The following is an 18,366-nucleotide window of genomic DNA, read 5'->3' on the forward strand; positions in this document are numbered from 1 at the left end:
TAAGAAGGCACCAAATGGAAAATCACCAGAAAGGAGTTTAGAGAGGTCTGGTTCCTGAGTCATTACTGCACAGCTGTAGTTTCCAATCTTGCATAATTAGAGGAAAGATTGGAGAATGACAGAGTAGAAGGTAGGGGTGAAATAGAGCATTTTAGAGAGAGGTTGTTGGAAAGAAACCAAAATTATCTTCAAGATGCTTGGAGCAACTTTCCTTTGATTATCTTGGGAAAATAATGTTTTTCTACCTGACATATTGAGCTCATTAATATATTATTTAGTGCCTCCTAATTTGGAATACTTGAAGCCACAATACTATAGTTAACTTTTTCTTCTGTGGGTTTCTGCCTTTTCTTCTAGAGTTTGGCCAAGTATTGGAACTTGCCCCTTCAATAGTCTTACTTTTCAAAGACTGAATGGAATTAGTCTTACTGAGTCTGAATGGGGAGTCATATTACAAGTCTTCTGTGTGTTCTGGATGAAGCTTATCAAGATTTCCCAACTTCAAGTGTTGCTGGCTTTGCTAGCAAGATTGCTGAACCACATCCAATGTGTACCGAATGCAGTACCTCAAGTGAGTTGCAAAGATGTCTCTAGTAGGCTACTCACAGGCTAGGCAAATTTCATGAGGTATTCTGCAAAATAATGACTACAAGCCATTCCTCTGATAAGCATCTTCGTTTAAGAATAAAGTATGCTAAACTACACCGTAGCGGTACAAATTAAGGATCGACCATTTTTCAAATTTCCAAAATGCATCACACTGATATTGGGCTCCTAAACCTTCATTTGGGCTCTTAAACCAAAACTTCTTTCCAGTCTATTTATAGGATGCCTGTTACTTTAGTTGGCTTATTTCCCACAGCACTTGGAGAGGACTCTTTTGCCACGTGGGACGTCAGCGAGCGGTGGAGAAAGAATTCCTTTTCGCTAGGACCTAGCGGGAGCAGCAACCGTCCGACCTCCAGAAGCGCCCAATCAGAAGGCGCTTTCGTGCGGACACGGACCAATTGCAGGCGCCCTTTCTGCAGAGCACAGGGCCTATTTAAAGACGCGCACCGGCACCACTGCCGCACGTTTAAGGGCTGAGGTCTCTAAAGCGCTGCAGCAATGGTTAGCCACGTCGAGCTCAATAACGGCGCCAAGATGCCCCTCCTGGGGCTGGGCACCTGGAAGGTAAGTGCTCCGGGTAACGCGGTCCTCGCCGCTCGCTTTGTGCTCCGCGGGGACGAGGCAGGACTCTGAGCGCTTGCGCCGGGGACGCCCGGCTTGAGGTACCAGATTGGGATTGGCGGGGCCCGGGCGGCGCGGCTAGGCGGGCCCGGGGTCCTGCGTTCGGGGTTTGGGTGGAGTTGGGGAGCCGCATGCCGAGGCCGCCGGCCACTCGGGGTGGGCGGCTCTCCTGGCTGAGCGGGCGCCGCGCCTGGAAGCCCATTGCCAGGGTCCGAGGCGAGGGGGCTTCCCGGCGGGGACGTTGGGAGCGGAGAGCGAAAGAGGAAGCCGAGTTCCACCGCGCTCCCCCCCGGCCCGGTGTGCCTCACGAGCCGAGTTCCCGACCCGCTTCCCTGTGACCCAGGAGGACCCTCTCGGGGATAAGCCGCGGGAGACCAGCCCCAGACCGCAGATAATGAAATTAAGTGATGCGAGCCTGTCGCGGTCCCTGAAGGCGCAGCGCTGCGAGCTCAGCCCGCGCCGCCTCTCGCCTCGGGAGGACTCGGGCGGCGGGGCTCGGCGGAGAATCTGGGCTCCCCACTGCCGTGGCCGCCCATCGAGGACCCAGCGGGCGCCGGGCCGGCCGACGCTCTCCAGGAAACTCAGCACCGCGCTGGCGGACGAAAATGACTATAGGGCATGAAATCTAATAGGACTTGGAAAAAACGATAATGTGGCACGAAAACAGTAGTTTTAAAAATTATAGAGCTGGGCGCCGTGGCACACGCCTGTAATCCCAGCGATTCGGGAGGTTGAGGCAGGCGGATCGCAAGTTCAAGGCCAGTCTCTGCAACTTAGCAAGGCCCTAAGCAGCTTAGTGACACCCTGGCTGGAAATAAAAATAAAAAGGGCTCAGTGGTAAAGCATCCCTGAGTTCAATCCCTGGTAGCAAAACAAATACCATCCCACCCACCCCCCACCCCCCGATTTTTTTTTTTTTTAAACGTGGTAAGTAAAAACAGAGAAAAGATGGTATCATGGGTGCTGAGGCAAAATTCAGTATTTTAAAGCCACTTGTAAGATAGCTTCAGAGTATTGCATATTACATTCCACTGCTGTTTTAAAGGGTTTTAAAGGAGTCTTGAATATGGGCCTGGGCATTAAATATTTACTCAACAGTCAAGGAAAGAAAACAAACTAGGAAAGATTGAGTGCAGAGAGTTTGAAAAAGGACATCAGTGGGGTTACCTTCGCCTGCAGGTGAATAGAAACAGGTCATAGAATTTGCCTCCCACAGAAAGTGTTTCTTAGCCAAAATGATCAGTGTATATAATTTGTGTTTCTTTCCAAAAGTCCAGTGCTGACTCTGAGGGGATAATTGGATTATAATCATGATACCAAGTTAAATGCCGTCTGTTGGGATGAATGTGAAAGATGCTTCTTTCTTGGCTGCAGCAAACACAGCTGTATTGTGATGCACAGGATGTACATGTGCTACTGCAGTGAAAGTTTCACAAATAGTACTTAACTTACTTTGTGGGGTGCATTCTGATATTTTTCTATTCATTTTCTTTGAAAACCTATGATCATAACTTTAGAAATTGATTTCATGACCCATCATTTGAAAATCAGTATTACTCAAGGACAAATAAGGACTGGAATTTATTAAAGAGGACTTCGGATCAACTACTTAAGTATGTAACAGCCCTGAAAAGCTGTGTATTTGTTTGAATAACATTACAAAATCTATTTAGATCATTCCTTATGGCTGAGAACTAGGATAGTGTCTGCCTTATCCACTGGTGTTTCTAGCACTTCTCAAAGTGCTCGTAGTAGGTTTCCAAAAGATGTGTATTGGATTATGAAGAAGTAAAATCACTCAGAGATGGCTATGTAGTGAAAATGCTCACTTGTATTTCTGGGAATGAGATGAAGTTGGTGTAGAATTGTATGGATGGGGGGACAGGGTAGGGGGTTGGGGTGTGGAAGTGAAATAAATGGCTATGTGTGGGCTCAGAATAGATTTCCTTTCTCAAAAAAAAAAAAAAAAAAACAAACATTTTAATGACATAATATGTTTTCCCTGCATGTATACATATTCCTTCACAGATGGTTGACAAAAGATGTGGTTATTTGCTTGTCATAGTGAACTGGAGGAGACTACATGTGGATGCAGTTGGTATTCTATTGGAACTTTCCATGTCGGTGGCTGTGTTGTACCCTGCAGACTGACAACAGGGCTCTAGAAGGCTCTGGTCTACCATTCCATTAAAGGTCCTCAAACTTGCTTCTCTTCACATGGGGGGACCTTCACTGCCCCAGACCCGATGAGGGGGTAGATGTGCTTTCTTTCTGGCCGTCTTACGTTCCTTGTGGGACAGTAAGCAACCCATGGTATTGTATTACCAGGAATTAAGACAGAGCTGACCTCTGACATAGGCCAGTGTCTTATTACTGATGTTTTTGACCTAGTTGGAAATTGTTGGTAGGATGTGGTCATAACTTCCACACATAGGATAGGAAGGAATGCTCCTAGGAGTAGAGGTACAACTGTGTTCTCAATCTTTTTCTCATTATTACTCCCTATCCTTTCTACTTAGGAGCTGTTTGAGACATTTTTTTCCTTACTTGCCCCCCAATAAAATTTTGATATCACAGATAATACTATATATCTGTTTTTTTTTTTTTTTTTGAGGGGGAAGTCACAAGCCATCCTATAAGCTATGTTGCTATTATTGTTATTATTTTGGCTTTTCCAAACCAATTTTGGTGTCTCTGGGGGCAATAGAACTCCCTTCAAGAGTGCATGAGGTAGCTGGACTTGTTGGCACATGCCTATAATCCCATTGGCTGGGGAGACTGAGACAGGAAGATCACGAGTTCAAAGCCAGCAATTAGCAAGGCCCTACTCAGCGAGACCCTGATGTGGCTCAGTGCTTAAGTGCCCCTGGGTGCAGTCCCTGGTACCAAAAAAAAAAAAGAATGCATGAGGTAGAAGAAAGTGTGCCAAAGAAGATCTCATGCCATTTTCCCCAAGTGGGGCAAGCTTGTGATGATGGCCCAAGATCCTGGGGTAGGGAGCTGTACTATGGGCGTTGGAGTTGACATGGGAGCTCAGTTTACTTTTTACCTGCCAGGCTCTCTGCAGGCCTCTATCTGTCTTCAGAATCAAAGATTCTTAATTAAATTATTTTTGTAATACTGGGAATTGAACCCAAGTGCTTTGCCACTGAACTACATGTATTTCAGTTAGTCCTGTTCCTGCAGGGCCAGTGCTGGCACATCTACATCTTACCCAAGTTCGAGATACCAGTGTTTTAAAATTCAGAACAGAGTTATTATACCAGAATGAGAGGAAATGAGTCTCAGTTGTCTTTGTGATGTTAAACATGGTTATGAACTTTGACGTAAAATACTGGCCAGATTGATTGTGTTTTCATTGTGATAAATCAGTGGAACGTTCACATTATTAAGCTGTAAAATGAATTTGGACCATAAAGTTCAAGTGAGGTTGGTTTTTCTGTATCAAACAATGAAAGTTGCATTTTCTGTTGACTGTGGGTAGTACATGAAAGGTGGCACATTGTAATCATTCTCTGGATTTTCCCTGATGCTTATTTTGTCAGAGTCTTGTGAGGGTGGCAGATTTTAAGCCTTGTTTATTCAAAACTGCCCTGTCTGGTGAAGGGTCAGGAAGCAGTAGCTCCTTTTTGATCTCTCAGTCTTCTCTCTCCTGTTCTTGTCTTTTTTTTCCCCCCTGTCCTTGTCTTTCTATAAAAATATCACACAGACTTACCTTTTTTTTTTTTCCAGTTTTGTGTCAATTGTCTGGCATCCTTGATAATCCTAGTTTTTGGTTCCAAAGAACAGAAAAACTAATTTAATCTTAAGCTCAAAACAAAAAAGATACATGTTTGGGGTGGGAAATCTTTGACCTCCCAAATAACAGTTGCTGGCTTCAGGTGTTGGGGATTTGGGTTATAAATGATGTCACCAAGGCTTTGGTTTCTCAGCTTCATTTCTCCAGCAGCTGCGCGTGCACATTTTCTAGCAAGTCACTCCAGCAGAACAAGAGCTTGTCTTAGCAATTCATCCCAAATCCACAGAGAGTATCTCATGGCCTGGCTTTGGTCATGCCCCTGTAACAGTTGCTGTGGCAGATGGTGTGTGGCTAGGTTGGGCCTGTGCCATGTGCCCACCCTTCTGTCCAGGGTTGGGGGTTGCAAGGTGCTAGGTAGCCCCACTACGTGGCATGCAGAAGCAGTTCCTTAGAAGAATCAATCAGGGTGTCCTAAAGCCTAAAGAAAGTTCAGGATATGCCAGGCAGATGGTAGCCCCAACTCACCAAGTCCCCTTTCTTGGGAAGGGGTGTTCTCTGCTCTGCCCTCACTACCCACTTCATTCATCCTGTGTATGGGATTGGATGCCACAGAAAGCACATGGTAAAGTATTCTGGATATGCTGAGATTTTCTTCCCTTTATTGTTTCTTTAACCACAAAGGGTGGGGAAGACTGCAGGTATGTGGTTCTCCTGGGAAACAGGAGATTGCCAGTTAATCTGAAGTTTTCTCTTAATTCACACCTGAGGTTAGCTTTGCTGCCCCCCCATGCCAGTCCCTTCCCTTGGTAGTAGTTTGTGGGTAGTGGGGATCACTGTTAACAGGCTCTGATAATGGACCTGTTCTGCTGGTCTGCATTCTTCCCCCAGGCTGTTCACTAGAGCTCCTGTCAAAACAGCAAATGTCGGCAACTCCTGATGGCCCTGGAGAGTTTGTCTTTCCATTTGTTTCTACCCAGCTCTCCAAAGGAATGTGTCCCGTTCATTCAACAGTTCGTTGCACACATTTTTCTTGTTCAGCTGTCTGATCTAAGCAGGAGTGGTGAGGAGATATGGGGTAGGTGTCTCTGCACTCCGGGTGCTAGTGAAGCTCAGTGGCTATGCAGGCACTCCTCCTCCTTAGCCAGGCTTCCTGTTTACTGCTCGGAGGTTTTGCATTGCTGACCCCAGCAAATGGTGATCATCCATGGTTCCATCTCCCTTCCCCTTCAGGATGTTTCTATCTAGCAATACCTCTGAGGGGACACCTCCCCATCTGTCATCATTGTCTTTAAGACAGGGTCTTGGTAAGTTGTTCAGGGCCTCCCTAAGTTGCTGAGGCTGGTTTTGAACTCACCATCCTCCTGCCTCAGCCTCCCGAGCTGCCGGGATTACAGGTATGCACCACTGAGCCTGGCTCAAGCTTCATTTTTTAAATGTAGCTTCCTGACTATGCTTGCACTTTCAACACTTTTATGATAGTTTCTGTTTCTCAATAGAGAAGGCATGTTTAGCACACGTGGAACCACCATAGTCCTTGTTGACATTTTTTTTTTTTTCATTTTAAGCAATCGCATAAGAACTTTGGGTCACACATACCACATCCAGATTTTGGTGCTTTCTGGACCTTTTTGTTATAAAAGCAAACCCTTTCTTTATTACCGGGGGTGCAGACCAGCCGAGTTTTGTTAGAGGCTGTGTTGTAAAAAAGCCTATTGATGGTATGTCAAACACTGGACCATTCTAAGTGCCTCTATTCAGTGTCCCCAGAAGAGAGCTGTCTCCACCTTTTTAAAGCAGGTTCTCATACATAGAGAATTGACTTACAGGCTTTTGAATCAGCATCAGTAGCATCCTTGACTGGTGGTAATTTCCCAGTTCTGCTTAAAATTGAGTGATTGTCAATATCTGAATCCGTGTGTGAATGGATAAAGCAAAGGGCAGGCATTTTCTGGTTGAAATCAGGAACAAATGGGAATTAAGGTACATAGTACAGATGTTGTAAGCATTTTGAGCTGTTTGAAGGAAATAGTTCTATTATTTAGGGCTCAGGAAGTGAGGGATTTTTTTTTTTTTTTGAAGAGAGAATTTTTTAATATTTATTTTTTAGTTTTCGGTGGACACAACATCTTCATTTTATGAGGTGCAGAGGATCGAACCCAGCGCCCCGTGCATGCCAGGCGAACGCGCTACCCCTTGAGCCACATCCCCAGCCCCGTGAGGGATTTTTTAATGCAGTGTTTGGTCAGTGAATGTGAAGAAGCAGGAAATGAGATGACTTCACATCTTTTAAAAGTGGTCTATGGAGCTGGTGAGTGGCTGTCAGGTTATGGAAAATGGCATATCACCTTGGCTCCCCATGTCAGGGACTGCCAGTGCAGAACCCTGCTTAAGAAGCATACCCTAGGGAGCACCGGGGTTGTGCCTCAGTGGTAGAGAGCGCTTGCCTAGCATGTGTGAGGCACCGGGTTGGATTCTCAGCATCATATGTAAATAAATGAATAAATTAAAGGTAAATCAACGTCTTAATTTTTTTTTTTTTTTTTTAAATAAGCATACCCTAGCTAGCCTGGGTCAAACCTCAAACCAGGACCGTCCTCCAAGACCAGCACACTGCACTGCTTCCTTGGCTTTATGCAAACTCTGTATTGTGTTTTGTTTTTAAACCCCTGGTTTATGTTCCTTTTCCTTTCAGTCATCTCCAGGCCAGGTGACTGAGGCTGTGAAGGTAGCGATTGATCTTGGGTACCGCCATATCGACTGTGCTCAAGTGTACCAGAATGAGAAGGAGGTGGGCGTGGCCCTTCAGGAGAAGCTAAAGGAGCAGGTGGTGAAGCGCCAAGATCTCTTCATCGTCAGCAAGGTACTGTTCTGTTGGATGCTTGGAGGCTCTCCTTCACTTACACATGGTGGCTCAGCTTAGGAGCCAGAGCCATACTCTTTATACAATGACCATAAACCCCAGGGCAGGCGATTTTTCCAGGTCTGTTTTCAGGTCTGGTTACTCATGCCCACAGAGGGCCCCATAGCTTGCCTGCCCCTTTCTGTTGGATGGTCATTCCCCCAGACTGATGGGTGAGAGCTCCATGTTAATGAGGTTGAGGTTGTGGTTTGGCTGTCCTTTTTCAGGGAGTTAACCTTCAAGGATGGAACTTGCCTCCCCTCTGCAGATTAGCTCTCCACTGCTGGCCTGTGTTTTTGACCTGGAGGTTGTGGGTGTACAAAGGACCCAGGGTGGACAACAGCCCTGAGAACTCATCTTTAGTATCTAGGGCTGGCTGGCTGGCTTGTCCTATTTTATGCTATCTGTTTGGTCCTTGTGAGGTTTCCTTGACCTGGACATCCTACCTTCCTTGAGAAAGATGTGTGAACTGGAAACTCCCTCAAACCACTCCTGTGTTGAACTGGCTGTGTTGTGGGAGAGGAGTGTGAGCCTTCTTGGAGCTATCTGGCTTCTGGCCAGGAAATAGCCTTATGCATGGCGGTGGTAAGATGTCTCTCACTGGCTTCAGCTGTGGTGCACGTTCCATGACAAAAGCCTGGTGAAAGGAGCCTTCCAGAAGACCCTTAGTGACCTGCAGCTGGACTACCTGGACCTCTACCTGATTCACTGGCCAACGGGCTTTAAGGTATGGCACATGAAGCTTAGACTGAATCCTGTGGCTCAGTGCAACCTGTGACCTGTTTTGATCTCCTTTATTAGCACACTGTGTGTGCTAGACTCTCCCTGTCCCTGCTGTTTAAGGTGTGGCTTGCACACCAGCAGCAGTATATTACTTCTTTTACCTTCTTTCTAGCCCCTGGTTTGGTTTTCTACTTGGTCAGCCAGGTTGAAAGCATGTGAGTTTTACCCTGTAGCTGTTTTATTGCATGGTAATTTAGAAGATCTAAAGGGTTTGCACTAGAACTCCACTAGTTATAGTTATGACTTTTACCCTTCATTATTTTATAATCAGCCAGTAAGGCTGGGCATGGTGACAATTTTATAGGCCAGTGAACTAGCCAGGACTAGCTGGGTCTCAGTGACTGAGGGTTGTCTGGATCTCCTTCTGACAGACTTAGCTACAACTTGTTTGGTAGAAGTAGTACCTGGAGCCATTAGGGGTCATCTGCCTGTTTCCTTTTTACACTGGCTACCAAATGTGCCTCTTACCATCTTCCACAACTTAGACAATTAGAATAATTTTCCTATACATAGCTTCCTAGCAGGTCTATGAAGGGCTATAATTGATAGTTTTGTGTGTCTGTTTTCAATTGTAATGACAGCATGGTGAAGAGTATTTTCCATTGGATGCGGCAGGCAGCGTGATTCCCAGTGACACTGATTTTGTGGACACCTGGACGGTAAGATGGTCCCCAGTGGAACTTTATCCTTCATTGCAGGTTTCCTGTCCTTGTGTATGGCAAGTGTGAGTACCTGCTCTGTCATTATTTATGTTGCATTTGTTATTTTATCACCATGTTTATTCCTATCCCACAAAAGCCAGGCTGGCTTTCATCTTGCTGTCTCTTCATTTATAAAAGATGAAATTAACTGACACTGAATAGTGAGAGTAGGATCTGTTAAACTGCCTGGTACAAAAGTTGCTTCTGATCCTAGTCTTTTTTGTGTTTGTTTCAACACTAAACATACTCTTTTTCTCTCTAGGTCATGGAAGAGCTGGTAGATGAAGGGCTGGTGAAAGCAATTGGCGTCTCCAACTTTAATCATCTTCAGATCGAGAGGCTCTTAAACAAACCTGGCTTGAAATATAAGCCAGCAGTTAACCAGGTAGACTTCCACTGGGGAAGATGGTATGGATGGCATCCTGTTTGACTATTGATCCTGGCAGTTACTTCTGGTCTGCATCACCCAGGAAGTGGCTAAGAGGCAGATCCTGGGTATTGGCAGAGCCCTGAGTTCTGATTTATCAAGATAGGCACATCTGGGAGTGAAGTTTGTGGGAAAGGGTTTGATGCCCATGATGATGTGGATCTGACACGTGAGCAGTGCATAGCCAGCGAGAGCCTCAGACCTGTGACAGTTGTTAAATGGCTAAGGCCAGAGAAAGCCCTCAGGGCCTATGGCCTTGGAACATGGTAACAAGATTACTGTTCTTAATGTCACAGACACTAGATGGGAAGTATAGAAAGTTGTTATGGCTCCTCTGGAAAGTAGGACATTTTCTGTGAGGCAAAGGAAATGAGTTAGCAGGAGAAACTTTGCCTCACCTCATCTTATGTCCGTAGTATCATGTCATCTCTCCTATTTGCATTTGCAGATTGAGTGCCACCCATACCTAACTCAGGAGAAGTTGATCCAGTACTGCCATTCCAAAGGCATTGTGGTGACTGCCTACAGCCCCCTTGGCTCTCCCGACAGGCCCTGGTGAGTTTTCTATGAGGTCATGTTTTCTTTCACTTGGTGGAAGTTAGACTAGAAAGAAAAATTGAACAGCCTCAGGTTTCCTGGGAGGTTAGAATTTCAGCAGCAAGGTGATTGCACTTTTCCCAAAGGGTTCATGATCCATGACTCAGCTTCAGACCAGGAGACTCCTGGCCGCTCTCCCTGAGCTCTATAGGAGGGTTAGGGTCAGAGTCACCGGCTGCCTCAAATAGCAGTGATTGATGGTTGTTGACCTGAACCATCTTTCTGCTCCAGGGCCAAGCCTGAGGACCCTTCCCTCCTGGAGGATCCCAGGATCAAGGCGATTGCAGACAAGTACAATAAAACGACAGCCCAGGTATAGTCATTTCCAGACACTCCTGACTGTCCTCAGAACTCCCTGCTTTCTAGGTGGTACTGTTAGCCAGGCAAGAGAGGGGACTAAGCATCAAGCCCTCCCTGAAAGTGTGGTTTAGGATCCTGGAGTATGAGTAGGGAGAGCCCTGAGGCAGATTGGGACATCAGAAGAGGCTGCCATGCTATCTTGGAATAATAGTACCACCGCCACTATCTTTGTAAACTGCTCCAGGATCAGCATAGTTCTTTTACTAATTTTCGTGGAAGCTTGTCTCTGTAGATGAGAGAGCTCTGACTACCAACCATGCACAGTGTGCATTCCTAGGCAATAAGTGGTCCCCCTGTGGCCTCCTATTGTACCTGGAGACATTAAAAGAAGGACTCAGGTCAGATCTGCATCTGAATGCAACCCCTGTGCATCAGGTGTGATGTGGACATCTTTGAACCCCTCTTCTCACCTGTGCAATTCCAGCAGACGTGTCTGTTTTGGGTTGTGTATGTACGATCAGGGGAGATGATGATGCAGAGTGCCTGGCACATGTATACAGTCAGCACCTCTGACTCCACAGGTGCTGATCCGATTCCCCATGCAGAGGAAATTGGTGGTGATCCCCAAGTCTGTGACACCTGCACGGATTGCGGAGAACTTTCAGGTAAGATCCCAACTGGTCAACCAGGCTTTCCTTAGTAGAGAAAGGGGCAGAGTCTCTTTACAGGGACCTTCATCCTGTCTCTGTATATAGTCTTATCTGTGGGATCCCCACCTCAGGCCAGTGGGCCAACCTCAGTAAGCTACAGTGAGAAAACCATGATTTAAGACTATGACCCCTGTTGGTGGAGTCCCCTGTGCTGGGTCTTGTGCTTCAATAGCCCCACACTGGACACCCAAATACACATCTTTGCTGAAGTTCCTCAAGGACGTCTGGTGTTTGCCCTGAGAAAATGTCACTCAAGCAATACTGCCTAGGTTTGCACGGGAACTCCATTAGTTATCAGCTGTATGACCTTAAGCAAGTTACTTAACTGTGTTGTGTCTCAGTTTTTCCATCTGAAAATAATACCTAGTTTTAGGGTCATTGTGAATATTAGATAAGCTGATGCACAGAGCCCTTCACACAATGCTGGGAACATAGTAAGAACTCAGGAGGGCTGGGGTTGTAGCTCAGTGGTAGAGCGCTTGCCTTGCACGTGTGAGGCACCCGGTTCGATCCTCAGCACCACATAAAAATAAACAAATAAAAATAAAGTTATTGTGTCAATCTACAACTAAAAAAAATATTTAAAAAAAAGAACTCAGGAAACGTTATTGTGCTAAGTCCATGAACTGCAAAGGCCCCTGCCAGCCACTCACACTCATTCTGTAAAGAGCCCATATCATGGGCAAAGCACAGTTTCTGTCACAGTACCAGGAGTCTGGGCATTCACATTGCCCTGGAGAGCAGCTCAGGCTGCCTGGCATCACCTCCCTCTTGTACTGGTGAGGGGGCCAGGAGGGAGCAGAGGGTGGTCATGATGGTCACTGAGCCTCTTTCCTCTCTGAGCCAAGCAGCTCTGCCAGGGGCACCCCATCCTCACCTGAGGTCTTGTTCAGAGCATGGTACAGGCATGGGTGTGAAGCTCTCCAGTAGCCAGCCCCAGTAGACCCCCTGCAGGCTCCACACAGGCTCGGGATGGCCCTTATTTCACAGCAAGCGCTAATTTTGCTTGGTCCTGCTGGCTAGAGTCTATGGCCTTAACACATACCACTTATCACAAAGGAGACTGGGGGGAGGGTGAGCTCTGGGAGGGAGGGGAGCTTATTGTTTTATAGAGGAAGTAGTTTTCTTCATCTATGATGGTGTTTTAACTACAGAAAATAAAGTAACAAAACAGTGGGAAAGCCATATCCTACTAGAGATGGAGCCTTCATTTAACATTTTATTAAAAGTATTATAAAACAAAAATATATAAACGACAATCTCAAAATTTTAACCAGATTATTTTATTTTTGCATCTTACTGTGTATTCTTTGCACATTTTTCCATAGTTGTAATCACAGAGTATATAGCAGACCCTTGTTTTGCACATTCTGTGATCATCAGAAGCTAAGCAAACTACCCCCACTTCTGTGTCTGTGTCCCAGCCCTTCTGGGTCTCACCTAGCACTGCTGTGGACCCATTGGCTTGCCTGCCTACCCCACACAAGCTGAGTTCTTCCATGCAGTCTGTTTTCTTCACACAAGTGGTTCTTTTCTTCACAGTCTACTCTGTCAAAACTTCCATGTCGTCTTAGGCCATCTTAAATACTACTCTCTGGCCACGTCCTTCAGTGTCCCAGCTAGAAGCCATTCCTAATGTCTCTAAGCTCCCCAAGAGCTTTGTTTTGCGTCTTAATAGTGTGTGATTACTGAATTACTCCTTGAATTACAACTGTTGAGATGCTTCCATTCTCTGCTTCATGGTGAATGAAGGCAAGGACACATCTTACCCATTATTATATTCTTCCCCTGGTGCTTTTCATAGGAGAAGTGTGCAAAAGTATTTTTGAAACAAAATACACAGAATGAAAAGTGTCAGTTTTCTTAGAAGTTCTGAAAGAGAAGGACTGTTTCAGATCTAGCAAAAAAATGTACTTTTCTCTGAAGAGTAATAAATGTACTAACTGTTCTCTCAGTTTACCTTACTGCCTTCCCCACTCAAGACAATAGAAGTCTTCCCATCTGTGTCCTGCATTATTGTTTGATTCTTATTTTATTTTATTTTTTGGTACTGGGGATTGAACTGAGGGGTGCTTAACCACTGAACCACATCTCCAGTCCTTTTTCTTTTTTATTTTGAGACAGAGTCTCACTGAGTTGAAGGGGGCCTCACTAAGTTGCTGAGGCTGGCCATAAACTTGTAATCCTCTTGCCATAGTCTTCCAAGTCTCTGGAACAGGCATGTGCCATCAGGTCCAGCTCTGATTTTTATTTGCAGAATTTGTTGATTTATTTTTGTTTAAGGTCTTTGACTTTGAACTGAGCAGTGAGGACATGACCATCTTACTCAGCTACAACAGGAACTGGAGGGTGTGTTCCTTGGTGAGGTAAGTGAATTCCCATGTGATAACCAGTTCCCAGACCACCTTGTGTTGTACAGCAGGGTAACCCCTGCAGGCCCCAGTGGGCCAGGCTTTCTTATCACAGCCCTTCTTTCTGTTGCACATTACTTTGCTTTCTTATCCACAGGCAGTAGGAAGTGTTTACACTTGTATCAGTCAAACTGTACAAAGCCTTGGCCAAGAGACATCTGCTCTCCTCCTGTTGCCCAAGGACATTGTCACCCAACTGAAAGAAAAAATGCATATTTGGGCATTTATTTAGTTTGCAAATCTTTGTGAATTTGCATGTGGCTTTCTTGATGACCCCAGTAAGAGACCCTGGAGTCAGGCTCAAGTCTATCCCAGCACTGATGTGAAAAAGCTGCCCATGACTCTGAGAAAACCAGTTGTACCTTCTCTGTATGAGTGAATATAAGGGGTACCTATGTTCCCTCTGACATGGGGTTTGGACTGTACAGGAGAGCACAGTAAGGTGGGGTTTGGGTTTTTTTTTTTTCCTTTTCCTGCCATTTCAGTGACAAAGTTTAAAACTCATGCTCTGCTTTTAAGAAGCAGCTTCTCTTTTGGCAGTGGAGACAGGAGTCCACCTTCTCACCGCCCTTACTCCTATCTGAGCTGTTTCCCTTCTGTCTCGTTTAGTACTTCTCTGAAGCACAAATTAGACATTCACTAAGACAGGGTAGGGAACTTGTTTTCCCAATCTCTGCGCTGACCCTCCAATTCAGAGTTCTCACCATGGTGACTGCAGCCACTGCCTCAGGCAGGTGTCCACCAACTGTAACTCCTGTGATTCAGGCATAAGCATGCTTGTTAGCATGTTGTTGTCACACAGGCCTCAGGTTCTAAATAAGAACCCCACCCAAGACCCTGTCTGATGTCCCTGTTTGTGTCCATGGCTCTTAATCTTTCAACATGAAAATCATTTTTGGATCTAGTGGTGGGAGTGAGGGGAATGTGAGGCATTGGCCAACTTGCATCCATTTTGAACCTTTTCTTCCTCCCAGTGCTGACCTTGTGTTGAAGCTCTCTCAGGGCTGGCAAACCTCAGTGCTTTTCTGTGTGGTCCCTTCACATCCTGATGCCTTCTTCCCACCCTCCAGGGCTATTCGAGAAACAGCTGTGTGGTTATCCTGCGTGCTAGGAATGTTGTGGACATGGTTTAGGGTTGGCGTGGGGAGGAAGAGCTGGCTCTGATGTTCGCAGGTTTTCCAGGAAGCTTTTCCTAATTGCCCATGTCCCAGACCTCTTGCTGGCACATACTGCCACACCAAGCCTGTATTGCTGGTGATGGTGTCATATTTCTTGAGTGTTTTTTTTTGTTTGTTTGTTTGTTTAGGCAGGGTCTCAGTTGCTGAGGCTGGCTTTGAACTTGCTACCTCCTGCCTAGCCTCCTGAGTCACTGGGATTACAGGTGTGCACCACTGTACCCAGCTCTTGAGTGATTTTGAATGTGTAAATAGGAGTTATGTGCTCCAAGCTCAGTGTGCCCTTCCTGGCTAGTCTTTTCAATGTTCTTGCCATTTCATCTCCCCAGTAAAAGCCGTTGACCCCATCAGTTGAATTATGAGCCTTGGCAACACACTGGTCCCTCCCCCTTGTGTCCTGTAGCAGATAGTTCTCCAGGGATCTGCTTCAGTTTACTCCCACTGAGTGAGGTGTCCTCCCTCTCCATGTCCTGCAAGCAATTACTGTCTCACTAACCCTTTGAGAGTCAGTCTCATTCAGCCTTTTCACACTTCAATTATTATCTCTTTGCTCTTTTCATCCTTGTATTGTTTAAGACATGAAGTTTTATTTGGTTCTCCCAGTTAGACTAAGTTTCTACTAGGAGGCAGGAATCAGGCCTGGCCATGCTGCATGTCCCAGGCCCAGTGCTGGGCATGTGGGGAGGACTGGATCTATCATGCGTGTGCTCCTTGATGACAGTCTGGTAGAGGAGACTGGAGCCTGGGCTACTTGTCCAAGCTGCAGATCCATGACCCGAAGACTCAAAACTGGCTTGTTGCCTGCAAGATTTCTATATGTGCCCATAACGAGACACCTACCTCTTATGCTGGCAATTTGTCACAGTCATACCTTTTCCTTGAAAAACAAATGTGTTCTCTTTTCTTCTGACAGCTGTGCTACCCACAAGGATTACCCCTTCCATGCAGAGTTTTGAAGCTGTGGATGCCTGCTCTTCCACAAGGTTGCACCTGTTCCTGCCTCATTTTTCCATGCAAGCTAGCGCAAGCTAGTGTGACTCCCTCGGCAATGGGCAACACTGTGGGTTGCTAGCTTGATGCTGGGTGTGAAGAGCAGCCTTAGTAGATTAGATGTCTCTTCTAATCTTCTTTTGCCTTTCTTCTTGCTCATCTGGGAAAGTACAGCCTGAGAACACTTTTCTGACTAAAGAGAAGCAAAAGCTACAAATTTAAAATAGTGCCACTAACCATTGTGTTCTGGCTGCTTGGAACTGTAGTCCTTTCAGCCAGACTTCTCTGCCTCAAATAAAAAGTCTTTTTGTGAACTTGATATTGTTCCATTTTGTTCTTGTTTTTTGAAACAATAAATCACTCTCTATCCCACTCCCAACCTTCATTCCCTGGATACCCATAGAGCTAGCCAGTGACCCATGTAGCAGGACTGAGGGCTTAGCTTCCTTCCAGTGGGAACCCTTTCCCCATGCTCTGCCGTTAAGCTTTAGGGCAGGGGGTCTCATCGTGGCTGCATCCTGGTATCACCTGGTGAGCTTTGAAAGCAGGTAATGTCTGGACCTCGCCCCTGGAATCTCGGTCTGGGTTATAGCCAAGGACATCAAGAGTTTTCAAGCACTTCAGGTGATTCTTGCATGCAACCAGGGGTGAGAACCATAGCTTTGGGGGCAAGCCAGGACATACACTCATTTTTAATTTCATGAGTTGTTTGATCCTCCTACTTGTGAAAGCCAAAGTCAGATGTTTATTAAGCAGCTCTACCTGAGAGAAACTACTTTCCTGAAGCCCATGGTCTAGACAAGGTGGGAGGAAAACATAAATAAATGGCATCTGATTTGCTAGGGAGAGTACTCTCAGCAAGATTACGAGAGTCGAGGCTCTGGAGGCCTGAATGCTATTGGTTGTTTTCCTAGTGTTTGCTCACCCAGGAGAGAGATGGGATACAGTGTGTTTTTTGTTGTTGTTTTTTACTTTCATAATTTTATTTAAAATCTATTCAGCAAATTGTCTTAGAAATATCCCCTTTGAACAACAAAACACAACAAAATCTTAAATAAAAATTCTTCATAAATCTACATAAGTGCAGCCACTTGGCTGCATAAATATATTTTAATCGAAGCTTTCGTGACTCTTTTGGAAATTATTATCCTTTACCTTTATATTCAGAATATCAACTTTAGATTAAAAATACATACTTTTAAAATATATATACCAAATATTCTTGTTAACAACTTAAATCTCCAAATAAAGAAAACCTGTCTAGCATTTTATAACTATTTTGAATGTGAGATAGGCAAGAACGCTTTAAAATAATGCTTAACTAATCACAAAGTGACTATTCTGTAATAGATTGCCACTAATTAGACAAAAGTAAATAAAACTGATTGCCACTAATTAGACAAAAGTAAATAAAACTGATAAAAGAATAAAGAGAAATAAGCAGTGATTACTGACTCATCATTAGAGAAAGTAATATAAAACACAGCTCAATTTAAAAAAAAAAAAAGAGGGAAAGCCCACAGCTGTACAAGTAAACAACAGGCCTGGCCAAATCAATGCTAGAAGCTAGACACAATTCAGGGATAACAGTGACACCTAAACATCATCGAAGGATGGAACAATGAGCTGCAAAGAATAATATTCAATGGGCACGGGCTGAAAAATAACCGAGCTATTCTCAAAATAGTTCTTTTTTAAAGACTGAGGACTCTTAGATGAGGATATTCTTTTCAAAGTATTGGTAACCTTAATTGGTTCATTTAATATGCAAATGGTGCCAGCAGGTATAATCAATTGTATCTGAAGCTTTAATGTTTAGAGCAACCTACATTCTAAGGACACAGAGAAACCCAGGAAAATGTCATGCAAACATGGAGACAGAAGATGGCAATCTACATCTCAAAGAGTGGGCCTCAAAGGAAAGCATTCCAGCAAGTACCTTGATATAAAAATTCAAGAATTAGAACAAATAAATATCTGTGTAACTCCATCTATTCATTGTCTTATGAGAGCCCTATGACACTGATGCAGCCCATTAGGATACACATACATTGCCCCTTGGCTGAATGGATGTACAATTGGATCACATCACATTCCAATAGCATTGAAAGGCTGACCTGGATCCTGGGACTTGGGCGCTCACCTGCCTTCCTAAAAAAAAGTCAAAAAAAAAAAAGGCCCTGTCCAGAGGAGCATCCTTAATTGCAGCTGAATACTCTGCACTTCGCTTTATCAAGTTTTGCCAAAAATATTTTATTTCTTGCTCTCCTGAAAATTCTTGGTTTTGATTAGAAGTCATACCAATAAAGAGTAGGTTTCTATAGATCTCTAACATCACATCTCCATATAAAGTCTGCTGAAAAGGGTCCAGGCATTTCCATTCCTCTTCAGAAAAATCAATGAA

General features: G+C 44.9%; 1 protein-coding gene across 1 annotated transcript; it reads left to right on the top strand.

The window, feature by feature from the left end:
* The first annotated feature begins 1,016 nt into the window (after positions 1-1,016).
* On the top strand, positions 1,017-16,281 carry Akr1b1 (aldo-keto reductase family 1 member B). The gene is made up of 10 exons (XM_046455107.2): positions 1,017-1,173; positions 7,662-7,829; positions 8,479-8,595; positions 9,233-9,310; positions 9,615-9,737; positions 10,228-10,334; positions 10,608-10,689; positions 11,258-11,341; positions 13,670-13,752; positions 15,886-16,281. Exons 1-10 carry the CDS (start codon positions 1,108-1,110, stop codon positions 15,926-15,928), a joined length of 951 nt encoding a protein of 316 aa, XP_046311063.1. The 5' UTR covers positions 1,017-1,107; the 3' UTR covers positions 15,929-16,281.
* Positions 16,282-18,366: the final 2,085 nt, after the last annotated feature.

Source organism: Marmota monax, unplaced genomic scaffold (genome assembly GCF_021218885.2).
Source record: "Marmota monax isolate L192 unplaced genomic scaffold, Marmota_monax_Labrador192_F-V1.1 WCK01_AAM20220418_F8-fsc00131, whole genome shotgun sequence".
Lineage (NCBI taxonomy): Eukaryota > Metazoa > Chordata > Mammalia > Rodentia > Sciuridae > Marmota > Marmota monax.